Genomic DNA, 14,136 nt, shown 5'->3' on the forward strand with positions numbered 1-14,136 from the left:
AGTTTTGAAATTGTGGGACAAATTAAATAGGCAATTGCCTGACAAAGAGCACTTTTTCAATTCGTTCCAATTTATGACAACTCTCATGTGAACCTATCATGGGATTTTCTGGGATTAAGGGCCCTTCCGCACAGCCATATAACCCAGAATATCAAAGCAGAAAATCTCACAATATCTGCATGGAACTGGGTTATCTGAGTCCACACTGCCATATATTTCAGTTCAAAGCAGAAAATGTGGGATTTGATTCAGCTGTGTGGAAGGGGCCTCAGCGTATGACTTGTCCTCCCAATGAGTTTATTTACCTAAGTGAAGATTTGAACCATATTATCTACTGTCATAGTCTAACACTAAACTAGTATGCTCTCTGGTGCCATATGATATACATTTCATACTAAAAACATCCTGCTTATCATTTTTGTCATCTTGACATTATTACCTGAAAGAACATTTTTTATTGTGCCAGAAGTGAATTGAGACAAATCACTTCTGGTATGAGAGAATTGGCTGTCTACAAAGAGGTTGCCTAGGGGACGCCCAGGAGACTTCTCTCATGTCCCAGCATGGTGAGCTAGGGCTGACAGACAGGAGCTCACCCCGTCTCACAGATTCGAATTGCCAAACTTTAGGTCAACAGTTCAGGCGGCACAAGGGCAATGTTATGTTATGCAATTATGTTATATTTTTTGTCTGAAAATCCACAAAAAAGTTTTTTTCTCCAGATGAGGTTCACTGCAGCCCTAACCCTAGTTTGAAAAGAAAAACAATAAAACAAAGGTGAAGGCTAAAAACTAAGTCCCACCATTGAATGGTTTCTTGGTCCCTGAGGACTTCTTTTATCTCTTCCCTGCATCTCTCCTGATGTTCAGGATTTTGAGCCATGCAGTAAAACAGCCATGAAATCCCACTAGCTGTAGTATCATGACCTGCAAACATGAAAGTGGCCACTTCGGCACGTAGATCTTCTTGAGGTAATGGATTTCCCCTTTCATCCTAGTAATGTAGGAGTGCTGTCAGTGTGATGGTTTAAACAAAAGCAGATTTCACAAAGCTAATCTATAATTTTACATAGAAATAAAAGCAGAGAAGACAGTTATTAAGAGAACACAATATATGCAGAAATACCCTTCAAATAGTAGATTTCTGATATTACCAGGTGCCTAAAACTTTTTCTGTTGCTACTGTGCTTCTTATTATGTACAGGGTTTACACTCATTTCTTCTTATTATGACTAATGACAAAAAGTATTGTTTTCAAACACAGAGGATTTAGATAAAATGTTAGTGCCCACTATACAAAGACTTTGGAATACTTAACAATGAGCCTGCATCTACACCTACCGTATTTTTTGGCGTATAAGACTACTTTTTAAACCCGGAAAATCTTCTCACAATTCAGGGGTTGTCTTATATGCTGAGTGTTGTCTTATAGGGAGGGTGGTGAAACCTCCGAGCCAGATTGGAGAATCTGTGGTTGCCACATATGGTGAGGGGAGCTAAAAAATGGCCACATCCCTGCTGTATGCGGTGACCGTATGAAAGCAGCAAGGACGGCGCTGAACAAGTATGGTAGAAGAAAATCCACTCACCAGGATTAGTGGAAAGAAGTGACTTAATACGGTCCTGATGACGAGGTGAGGGGGTGCCTCACTGGGAAGGTGTAAGTGAAGGGCAGAGCAAGCTGCAGGCATCCGGGATGCCCGGGGTATGGAAAAAAATAGTAGAGTGGCACACCTCTTTCACCCGTCTGGCCCGCCCTTGTATCCTATTACCGTATCTCCTTCTTTGCCTCTCAGATCTTGCTCCCGAGGACTACAGTAAAACGGTGCAGGTGCGCAGGTGCAAGATCTGAGAAGCAGAAGAGGAGGTACGATAATAGGATACAAGGGTGGGCCAGACAGGCAAAAGAGGTGTATTTGCGCTACCACTCTGATAGTCTTTTCATTTGGTGTGTGTTGGAAGAGGGATAGTCTTATAAAGTGAGTATATCCCAAACTCTATATTTTAACTGGAAAAGTTGGGGGTTGTCTTATACACCCAGTCAACTTATACGCCGGAAAATACTGTAATTTATCACGTGTATTGCACCCTTACTTGCTGGTTTTCTGCTTTTCTGATATATTCACAATACTGACCTTTGTCAAAAGAAGGATATCCAGAAAGTCAAAATGCTTCCCTTTGAACAATGTCTTGTTTTCAGCCTTGAGGGATTCTTGTCTTTTTTGAATAATTTTATCTTTATTAAACACATGAAAGGGGCATATGGTAAAATATTTATTATAAAAGCAAAATATTAACTATTCTTGTTATGCAAAACAAGATGAAATTTTCCTACAATGAGATTATCTTTTAGTTAGCATAGCAACTTCAAGGAATGCGATAGGTATTTCATTTAAATGGCCTAAATCCCATATTGTTTCCACATAGAGGAAAGTAGCAGAATAAACCCCAATGGAATTTGCATGTCTTGGCTTACCTTTCAGCAACTGATTCACCAAATTTACTCTGACTGGAGCCAGCAATTGGATTAAGGCAAATTTTGTTGGAAATGTAATAACAAATAGTATTAAAGAGTGAAAAATGTCACATAGCGGTTAATAGTAATAGGGTTCGATAGTCGGTTTGATAGTCTGAGGCCCCTTCCACACAGCTGAATCAAATCCCACATTTTCTGCTTTGAACTGGATTATATGACAGTATGGACTCAGACAACCCAGTTCAAAGCAGATATTGTAGGATTATCTGCCTTGATATCAGAATATTCTGGGCTGTATGGCTGTGTGGAAGGGCCCTGAGTGACCTTAAGTTATCTCCCTCTATATCTACCTATCCCGATTCTTCTGTGATATAAACTAATGGTCTTAGGGATTTCTCCATTTCTTCTTCCTCCCCTGAAAGGAAGAGACCAAACAGAGAAAAGAACACTGCCTTGAAGGGAAAAAAAGTAAGAACAAGAGAGAGACTGTAGAAGGGAAAGAACACAGGGAAAGCTAGGGCCCTTCCACACAGCCCTATATCCCAGAATATCAGGGCAGAAAATGGCACGATATCTGCTTTGAACTGAGTTATCTGAATCCACACTCAGATAATGTGGGATTTTCTGCCTTGATATTCTGGCATATAGGGCTGTGTACAAGCTACAGAGAAGGAATTTTCTAAACCATACAAAACTGATACTTTTGTTAATTTCCTATATAGGCCTAAATAATCTGTATAGTGGCACATATAAGAAACTTTTCCTGCCTTATCCACACCTCAATATTTGATGGAAAAGTCCTCCCATTGGTCCCTACACCATATATTGACAGGTAATCATGGGAAGGTCTTTCTTGTGTCCTGACTCCTTTGTCCTTCCTTGGAGCTCCTCCTGGATCTTTCCTTTTTAGGTTCCAAAATTTTACTGAAGCTGCATTTATAAGAATAAGCATCTAAGTTTTAAGATGATGATGTTTAATCAGAAATGCAGTTTTTCTTCATTTGGTTTTTAATAATTTTACTTGCTTTCATTGTTTCACTGATTGCTATTTCAATTAAGTGGGAAAATGAGTGGTAAGTTAGTGCAATAAATTAATAAGAAGCTTCAAAGCTATGGTCAAAAGGATGTCTGAGCCTATAAAAACCACAGGGAAAGGGAAGAGCAATAGACAAGAGCTACTAATCCACAACCTCTCCATTTACATAATTTATTCAGTTGTGCCAAAAAGCCTTTGAAAGGACATATATTTTGAAAAGACATGTATCTTCTGCTGCAAGAACATGGAACATTGTTCTCTGTTTCTCAATTTCCTGATAAAGAGAGAGTGGACAAGCAGGAAAGATGGAATACCATTCCTTAGCTATTCCTATCAAAGTAAAGTGGGTTTTTGCAGCACAATTATTTGGCCACAGGTTATTTGATGGAAACAGTGGAATCAGGCAGACCAAATTTGATCTGGGAGCAGCCTTCAATCACAAATGCTACTATTCAACGAGGGATAATATTGGAAAATATCCCATTGGATCTGTCATAGGTATAATGTGCCATGTCATGAGTTTTGCCCACATTACCACCACCTCCACCACCACCACCACCACAACAACAGTTTATGAAACAGCTGCTTGATTAATATTCAAACAACCTCCTGAGCCAAGGTGATAGAGGGGGAAACAATCAAAGGGGCATACCTGTGTGAAGGTGAGCTAATTTGCAGGTTTTGTGGAACCAACGTCCTTGGGAGCTCAATGAGTAAATGAAATCATTTTGATACAGGGGTACAAGAGTTCTCTCATTGATCAGGAAGGCGAGATCATGGATAATTTTAACATGGAAATTGTCCCTTTGAGGAAAAATAGAAGAGCAGGTAAATTCCAAGGAAGATGAAGTTTAATTTTAATTTTAATAGTGGTCACTTTAAAATATATTTTAAATAAATGTTGATATATTTTTGTTTTGTAGCAAACTAAAAAAGTAATAGCATAAAATGAAAGGTACAATGTGTTGTTTCCACTCCATGTTTCAGTGTGTCAGTCCTCCATTATTAAAACCTGGTGAAAGAAAAGTTGCTGCATTCCATAGCATTGAACCATGGCAGTCAAAGTGGATTAAATTGCATTAATCTATGGCATAGATGCGCTCTTTGTTGTAACGTGTTTCCCAATTGTATGGTCCTCAACTACTTAGTGAGCGTGTTTGGGTTCTTCAGCTGTAAAATAGGCTTGAGCATAGATTAAACTGTTGGTCCCAATTGGAGATGGAGCGACAGCACCCCCCCCCCCCAAAAGGCTGGAACCGAGCACAAGCCTCCATGAAGCCGAAGATGGGAAAGCCTATATAACTCTATGTTCAATTGTCTGTCTTGTCTGTGTATAAACGGCATTGAATGTTTGCCACATATGTTTGTTCTGTGATCCGCCCTGAGTCCCCTTCGGGGTGAGAAGGGCGGAATATAAATACTGTAAATAAATAAATAAATAAATAAATAAATAGAATTGATTGACTGAGTATTCAGCCTTGCATTCTTTTAACAGTATATAACATCTCTTTATGCAAGTAGTTGCCCCAATACAACCAAGCAGAACTGAGCCTTAGACTGGAAAGATTATACAGTGCTGTGCTTACAGCTGTTCTTTCTTACAGTGTTGCTTTCCCATTATGGCAGTGGTTCTCAACCTGTGGGTCCCCAGATGTTTTGGCCTTAAAATCCCAAAAATCCTAACAGCTGGTAAACTGGTTGGGATTAATGGGAGTTGTAAGCCAAAACACCTGGGGACCCAAAGGTTGAAAACTACTGCATTATGGGCTCTGTCCTGTCATGCTTCATTAAGAAAACATCTGAAACAATCCCAAAAGGGGGGTGGCAGAAACTGGGCTATATTTTCTTACTACACCCTGTTCAGTTGTTGAGTTACACTCACACATAACCTTAAAAACTATGCCACAGTGACTGAACATAATGTTATGATGGCAAAAGGTAATGCAGACATTCAGACAAGGGCAAAATATGGGTGCACATCAGGAGAGAGTGAACATCAGTGTGAAAGCCCATTTAAAGATTTATCCTGCATTTGACAAGGGGAGAATACTACACCTATAAAGGAACTGAAGTGCATGGAAACACTGTTGTTAGAGTCAGTAAGGTGTCCCAATGGCTGCTCTACAAAGAAGAATAGCAAGTAATAGCCAAGATTCTAAGAATATCCTGTCTCCCAAATACAAAGCAGCGCCAACACAGCAACTTTTAGAAGCAATAACCACATCCCAAGTATGACAATATCCTTAACTGACCTATCCATCTGGCAGTTGCTCTGGAAACTGAAGGCACATTTCAGGATGCTGTCAAGGGTCATCAGGTTGACATGGTTATATATTTCCACAGATACTTCATTGTCTTGCGAGGACAATGTCTCCCATTTAGCCTTATAACACAATAGAAACGAATGTGAAAGAGCAAATATCTCTGTTGATAGATTATAGATGTCTGGCTTGGCTTGAGAAACTGAAATCCAACATCTGCTTCAAGAATGTGTGGGGAAAATTTCCAGTGAAAGCAGCACAATCCAATGCAATTTTGCTAAATAATTCCCACTGTGTTTAATCATGCTTACTCTGGAGAGATGCATCTATAGGATTTCAATATGAATTCAGATAATTATTATCAAAGGTAAGATCTGTGATCATATTTTATATGTAGAAAACAGAGACTGGTGGTATATCTGAGATTCGCCACTGGTGTGATCTATACTTGTCCCATCACAGAGGCAGCTTATAAAGGGATACCATGAGCCTTGCATAATGCTATGGAATCACAGGAGCTGTAGTTTGGTGAAGCACCAGTATTTGGCAGAGAAGGCTAAAGACCTTGTAAAATTACAACTCCCATTATTCCATAGCATTGACCCATGGCAGTTAAAGTGGAATCAAACTGCATTAATTCTATAGAAGTTGCATCCTTAATCAGTCTAAACAAAGTCACTATTCTATGTTTTCCAAACAGGCCCATTTTTGTGTGTGTGTGTGTGTGTGTGTGTGTGTGTGTGTTTTGTGTTGGGGGAGGTGTGTTACAAGTTCATTCAGGAAATTACTTTGAACCTCATATATGTAGAAAACTACATCGATATCAACAAATGGAATACTTGGTTAAAAACAAAAAATAAAGTTGATGACAGTGCAGTGAACATCCTTAAAAGATTCAGGAATCTTTAAAAGCATCTGCCTTCAGTTTGGGACTATGTCCACACACCACACTGCATAATTATAGGAATTTTCTTCCACTTTAACTGCCATGTCTCCATTATACAGTATCTTGGGAACTGTAGGTTGGTGCTCTCTGCCAGAAAATCCTAAGTACTTCATTAAGCTACACAATCAACAATTCCACAGCATATTGCCATAGCATTTAAAGGGGCATGGTGTCCTATATCTGTGTAGCATGGATACATCCTAAAGCATCAGCAGTATATGCTGACGACTTGCAGCTGACTCCAGTTTCCAGATTTTGTATGGGTGACTGAGAGAATACCTGGTAATGGAGACTAATAAACATGCACACAAAAATGCCATACTCTTTCAAATGCATCTTAGAAATGGGGCAATGGTGTTTCCTACCAGCATCACTTTGACAGACTCAGCCACTGGAATCACATAAGACTTCAGAATCTCATAATGAAATCCTGGCGTGAGTAGCTTCCGATGTTGTTGCCACTTTGGCCCTTCCAGGAGCAATAAACCTTTCCCTACGAAAGATGACAAGGAGATTTTATAAAGCATAGAAAAAGGAAATTTATTATTATTTATTATCAAAGTCAAAAGCATATCATACAGAGAGACTAAAATTTGATTAAAAGAACACAGTAATTCCAGCCGTGGAAGTTTTCAACAACACAGTGAAATGCTTCATTTTGCAAGTGAGGCTGCACTGGCAAATGTTTGACCTACCAAAGTGCTAACAGAATCAATGTCTCAGGATTAACCACAGGTTTACTGTAATTGGGGTGTGGTCGATGAGTGCTCAGACTATTGTCTATAAATTTGTAGTAAGCCTGTGTTGAAATTATAAGAGTTAGAGGTTGGCGGATGAAGACAGGCGACAGTTTGTACGTACTATTACTGCAACTTAAGAAAGAAAAGCCTTCCGGTTGGAACGGACAGCTTTGTGTCTGCATATTGTTTTTGTTCTTGAGAAGACCATTTCACTGCATTTCACCCTTCCGGTATACAAGAGGGAATTTCATGCTGACAGAAATAAAATAAAATAAATTGCATCCATGGATGCAACTTCAGATGTTAACTGTAAAAGAAAGGCAGGCAAGCAGGCAGGTTCTTTTTGTATTTTATTGAAAGGCAGTAAAAGCAAAAGCAAATATGTCTACATATTTTTTTTGTCCTAGGGCTGTTCCAGACAGGCCCTATATCCCAAGATCTGATCCCAGGTTTTCTGCTTTGAACTGGATTATATGAGTCCCCACTGCCAGATAATCTGGGATAAATAAAAAACCTGGGATCAGATCCTGGGATATAGGGCCTGTCTGGAAGGGACCTCGGAGTCAGGCCCTTAGGCTGAAATGTTTTGCTGAAGGGGACTAAGAAAACAATCAGAATATATATTTAACTAACTATATCAAAGGTGAATTGGCAGATTGAAAAGAATTGGCATTCATTCCAAAAATACATCTTTCACAACCTGGACACGTCCTCCTCTCTTTGAGACTAAAACCTTTCTGATAACATCAGAGATCATCATGGCCAATGAGATGCCACACCTGAGTTAAAATTTACACTGCAAATTCAACAGCTTTAACTTTGTAAATATCATAGTTTAGTCTGGGATACAGCTAATTTGTATATATGCCTTTGGATGTGTGTTACATTTGTGGAAGCTTTTTCAATTAGATTTGTCTCTGTCCTCTCCACACAATAACATTCACAGTACAGTAGTTTGTAACCTACATAAAACATAGCACACAAAATCTGTTAAAAGCAAAATCACAGATATGAAAAATAATGAACACATCAGCAATGCTCAGCAAATAACATAATCAGATAAAAAAATTAAAGCCAGACCTAGATTTAATATTTAATTATGGTGCCTTTCCATAAAGACCTTGGTGGCACATGAAAATACCTACCAATCCATGGAATCAAGCCATGATAAAATATAGGACATTTTGGATCTATAACAAAATATACAAAAATTGAATCAGGGTAAGAAAATGCACAATTATTGCATTTCAGATTTCCTTTAACTTTATTAATCGTTGTATTTAAGTTATGTTGAACAGATATGCATGAAAAAAGACAAAATGCAGTTTGACTAATATAGATTTAATAAACAACCAGTTTATTTAAGAATAAGAGTTACAGATAAAATGAATGGATTACACATTTTAACCTTTTTTAGGAAACTATTGACCCCTAAACAAAATGTGATTTGCCCACTGCAGTTTGGTTCCAGCACCTCCAACGATATCAAAACCTATAATATGCAATGACATTATCCTTTGTATAAAATGGCAAAATCAAAGTTGGCTTTTTGGAATTGGCATTAGTTTCAAGCTGTGCATGATTGATTCTGTGTATACAAAATTTGTGGATGTGGAGGGCTAGCTGTAAATTTCTTTCACTGAAATGTAGAATGTGGCCATGACGTAATGACCAGGGAACAGATGATGCAATATGGAAATATGGACCAGAATAGGTAAAGAGCCACTACAGGAATCCTTGGCTACTCCAAATGAATTCAAGGTTCCAGGGCTAGATTAACTATATCTAAATATTTTAAATGAACTGGCAGGAGGAATATCAGAATCATGGACCATCGTCTTTGTGAATTCCTGGAGAACAGAAGCTCAAATAGACTGGAGGAAGACAAATGTCTTCATCTTCAACAAAGGTGAAAGAGAAGATTTCAAGTCAGCCTGACAGCAGTATGAGTAGAGATTCCAAAGCAGATCATTAAACAGCCTTTGAGCACCCAGAAAGGAATGCCAACATGAAAGTCAACAAAAATTTCTCAAAAATGAACCATGCCAACCTAATCTTATCTTTTTTCATAGTTACATACTTGATAAATTAAGACAATGTTGTGAATGTAGCATATATTTATTTCAGTAAGGCCTTTGGTGACTTTCTCCATGATATCCCCCAGAGGACAGAATCAGAATTCAAAATGACCTAAGTGGATGAAAGGGCTGGACCAAAACTAATGAATATCAACAGGGACTACACTAAGGCAGAAAAAAAGAAAAGAAATGCACATATATAGGTTGGGTAACATCTGGCTTGCAAAAGGAGTCTAGGAATCTTGTGACCTTATTACACTTATCTCGTAAATCAGTGTCCCAGGATACTTCCACCCTGTCTTCTGGACAGAGCCCTACGCTGTCCATCACACAATGTTGTGTGACGTCTGGCGGATTTCTGGGGGCTGAAGTTCAAAACAACTGAAGGAGCAGAGTTTGGGAAGCACTGCACTAAAATATTCTATAATTGTGGTACAGATGTTATCTTGGTACCATAGGTACGATATGGAGGTAAGTGCTTGGGATCAATACAATAATAATACTTACCTCCTTTGCTGTATACTGCTTTGACATACTCAGGGTGGTTGATCGCTAAACCAGCTAAGAAACCTCCATACCATACAGGAAAACATCTTGGAAATTCTTCTGTCCACTTCTGTATACTTATTAGTTCTTTCTGGAGGCCCATCTGCATTATGAGTTAGTACATACAGTCAAAATCATGGACTCCTACATGTTATGAAGAAACATAATTTGTTGTAGAAAGTAAACAGCATCTCTCAACTGAAAGGACAATGAATAGGATATAGTTTTGTGGTGATGGTTGGTCATTGAGGGGAAGGAAGCTGTAAATTGCTATCCTTGGGTACATCAATACCAGTTGTTCTCAATCTGGGGTCCCCAGATGATTTTGGCCTACAACTCCCAGAAATTCCAGCCAGTTTACCAGCTGTTAGGATTTCTGGGAGTTGAAGGCCAAAAACATCAGGGACCCCAGGTTGAGAACCACTGATCTATACAATAGACTGAATGCAGTTTGACACCACTTTAACTCAATTCTATGGAACCCTGGCAACTATAGTTTTAAAAGGTCTTTAGTCTTCTCTGGCAAAGAGTGCTGGTGCCTCACCAAATTACAACTCCCATGATTCTATAGCACTGAGATGTGGCAATTAAAGTGATATCAAACTGCAATAATTCTGCAGTGTATATACACATTGCTTGGGGGGAGTAAACAGTAAGAAAGGGATAAGATTCTTCTAATAAACTTTCAAAATACTAATATCATTCGCTAATATAAAAAATCATTCAAAGACTCAAAAAATTGCACTGGAACATCAGCATCTGTTCTTAAAACTGAGTAACAACTGAATTGGGGTTTTTAAGTACAGTAGAGTTTCACTTATCCAATATAAACGGGCCGGCAGAATGTTGGATAAGCGAATATGTTGGATAATAAGGAGAGATTAAGTAGAAGCCTATTAAACACCAAATTAGGTTATGATTTTACAAATTAAGCACCAAAACATCATGTTATACAACAAATTTGATAGAAAAAGTAGTTCAATATGCAGTAATGCTATGTAGTAATTACTGTATTTACAAATTTAGCACCAAAATATCACGATGTATTGAAAACATTGACTACAAAAATGCATTGGATAATCCAGAACGTTGGATAAGTGAATGTTGGATAAGTGAGACTCTACTGTACTCAAATTTGTGAAACAACTGAGCATGGTATGACATTTTCAGTGTGTTTTTTGAGTTCAGTACCCAAATATATATATTTTAAAGCTGCAACAAAAAAATTCCCTTCAGGATTTTGTTTTTTACTTTGGCTCCCAGAAGCCCTTGCTAACTTGGCTAACTGTCAGGAATTTTCAGGGCTGAAGTCCAAAACCTTGCAGGCTCTAAGGCACATGCCAGATTTGTAAACAGTTCTGGTCACTGAACTTAAACAAACAGCTGTGAGTTGCATAGTTCTTTTTGAGGCTGGATCTACACTGCCATATAAAATCCTGATCATCTGCTTTGAACTGGATTATATAACAGTTTAGACTCATATAATCCACTTCAAATCAGATAATGTAGATTATCTGCTTTGATAATGTTGCAATAGAAGAAAGAGACAGGATCCCTCTTACCATATGGATGTGGCCATAGAGCCAGTGAGTGGGAGGCCCTGGGAAATCCCTCAGCCCCTTCAGCAGTTTTTTCCTTGTCTGAAACAGTTGGATGGCTTTCAGAGCCACACAGGTCAGGATCAGAGCAACAGTGAGCTGGAAAAGCTGAGCGAAGTTCCAGGAGGCAGACATTAGACTCTCCGTGGCTGTTTTGTTTTTACACATGAAAAATTACAGAGAAGGATCCTGTTTGACTGCTCTGTATCTAGAGCAAAGGGTGGTCATGAACAGTATTTGGGAAATTAAGTGGTTGATAAAAACTCCACCCACAATCTCTTATTTCACTCCCCTTTTCTAAAGCTGAACTGCAGAATCACAAGACTTTCGTGCCACTTTAGCTGCCAATGCTACGTCTGAGTCCGCCTTAGGGACGTTGAAATTGCTTGAAGCTTATGCTTTCATAAAGGCTTGTATTGTTTGGTTCTGGGAAGGCTGCCAAAGTTCCTTGAAATATGTTTGATGCTGATAACAAGGCATAGAGTGCATCTATACTGTGGAAAGAATGCTGTTTGATACCACTTTATCCAGGGAGCGGGGTGAGCTCCCGCTGTTAGCCCAGCTTCTTTCAACCTAGCAGTTCAAAAACATGCAAATGTGAGTAGATCAATAAGCAGGGCCGGCCCTAAGTAATTTTCAGGTGTAAGCAAGCAGTATTTTTGGCGTCCCCCCAAAACCTATCACTGAAAAATAAAAGGTAGAAGGTAGAGGTGAATAGAATATATATTTGTGTCTGTGTAATATCAATCACATATGGTCCCTGCATATGTGTTTGTATGTGTGTCTGTGTGTGTGTATGTATATCTTATATATACACATACACACAATGTAGAGAATATGTGGCAAGGCAGACAGATAGATAGGTGGGGAGCCACAGCGGGAGAGCCTTCCCGGGAGCACGGACTAATAATAATAATAATAATAATAATAATAATAATAATAATAATAATAATAATAATGTCGCCATCCCAGGTGACAGTCGCATTGACGAAAAACAACAGGAAAAACTCAGCCGCTATCAGGACCTCAAGATTGAACTTCAAAGACTCTGGCAGAAACCAGTGCAGGTGGTCCCGGTGGTGATTGGCACATTGGGTGCCGTGCCAAAAGATCTCAGCCAGCATTTGGAAACAATAGACATTGACAAAATCATGATCTGCCAACTGCAAAAGGCCACCCTACTGGGATCTGCATGCATCATCCGAAAATACATCACACAGTCCTAGACACTTGGGAAGTGTTTGACTTGTGATTTTGTGATACGAAATCCAGCATATCTATCTTGTTTGCTGTGTCATAATAATAATAATAATAATAATAATAATAATAATAATAATAATAATAATAATAATAATAAATCATCCCAACAAATGATTCCCCCAGGCAGGAAGCAGCCAAGCTTTGAAGCTGAAAGGCTATTCAATGCTAATCAAGGTGGGCAATTGAAACATTCACACCTGCCTCCAACAAACAAGAGTTATTTCTTTCTCCCACCCTGGCCCTTCTGCAGATATTTAAACTCCACTTGACTAGTTTCCAACCTCTGAGGATGCCTGCCTTAGATGTGGGCAAAACGTCAGGAGATAATGCTTCTGAGACATGGGTCATACATCCCGGAAAACTCACAGCAACCCAGTGATCCTGGTCTGACACCACTTTAACTGCCATGGGCCAATGCTCAATTGAATCCTGGGAGTTGTAGTTTGCTGAGACATCAGCATTTTTTGGCAGAGAAGACGAGAGATCTTGCAAAGCTACAGCTCCATGATTCCATAGCACTGAGTCATTAAAGTGGTATCAAACTGTATTAATCCTACAGTACAGATGCATCCACAGACTAGGGACCATTTTGTGAAGGCGATGATGGCATGATTCACAACAATTAAAGTGTATATAAACCCATCATCCAAAATAGACAGTGATGATGGATGATGGGATGCACAATCAAAGAAACATCTGGAGGGCCACAAGTTCTCTCCATCCTTGACTCTGTAATAAAGTAAAGGTGTGGATAGAAACCCGTGTCATATAGGGCCCTGGACTATGATTCTGGAGAACAGAGTTCGAATTCTGTTCAGCCACATACTCTCAGCATCAGGATAAACACATAATAGGATCACCATAAGTTGGAAACTATTTGAAGGCAAGAAGCAAGAGCCCAAATGCAAAAAAAAGAAAGAAAAAAGAAACAAAAGAATAGGATTTCTACACCTTTGATAATAAATGAAGGAGGAAACTCATATAGATGAGCTACATCTCTTGAATTCTATTATGTACCTATTAAAGGGACAGGAGCTTCCCGAACCTTGTCTGATGAAGTTTTCGATATACTCGGTTTTATATATATATTGAGTGTGTTTTATCAGAGTTGTTGTCTTTTATGATGTTATTTCATTTTATTTTATTTCTTTTTTGTTTTTTAGTCTTAATTTTATTTAATTTTGTTTATTAAATTA

The 14,136-nt window shown here is 38.7% G+C and overlaps 1 protein-coding gene across 3 annotated transcripts in view; it reads right to left on the reverse strand.

Moving 5' to 3' along the window:
- The window catches only part of LOC100562497 (cytochrome P450 4A4), a 28,466-nt gene extending 15,504 nt beyond the window's left edge, over nt 1-12,962 (reverse strand). For 2 of the 3 annotated variants that reach the window (XM_062978328.1, XM_062978327.1), the window contains exons 1-8: nt 11,645-12,962; nt 10,044-10,185; nt 8,604-8,648; nt 7,084-7,211; nt 5,764-5,894; nt 4,164-4,315; nt 2,135-2,235; nt 803-993 (exon numbers count right to left, since the gene is read on the reverse strand). In XM_062978328.1, coding sequence (XP_062834398.1) covers nt 803-993; nt 2,135-2,235; nt 4,164-4,315; nt 5,764-5,894; nt 7,084-7,211; nt 8,604-8,648; nt 10,044-10,185; nt 11,645-11,848 — 1,094 coding nt within the window. In that variant the 5' untranslated portion in view covers nt 11,849-12,962. The remainder of the gene's footprint in view (nt 1-802; nt 994-2,134; nt 2,236-4,163; nt 4,316-5,763; nt 5,895-7,083; nt 7,212-8,603; nt 8,649-10,043; nt 10,186-11,644) is intronic. The other variant, XM_003224417.3, reaches the window with a different exon arrangement.
- Between the last annotated feature and the right edge of the window lie 1,174 nt (nt 12,963-14,136).

This window comes from Anolis carolinensis, chromosome 4, assembly GCF_035594765.1.
Source record: "Anolis carolinensis isolate JA03-04 chromosome 4, rAnoCar3.1.pri, whole genome shotgun sequence".
Classification (NCBI taxonomy): domain Eukaryota; kingdom Metazoa; phylum Chordata; class Lepidosauria; order Squamata; family Dactyloidae; genus Anolis; species Anolis carolinensis.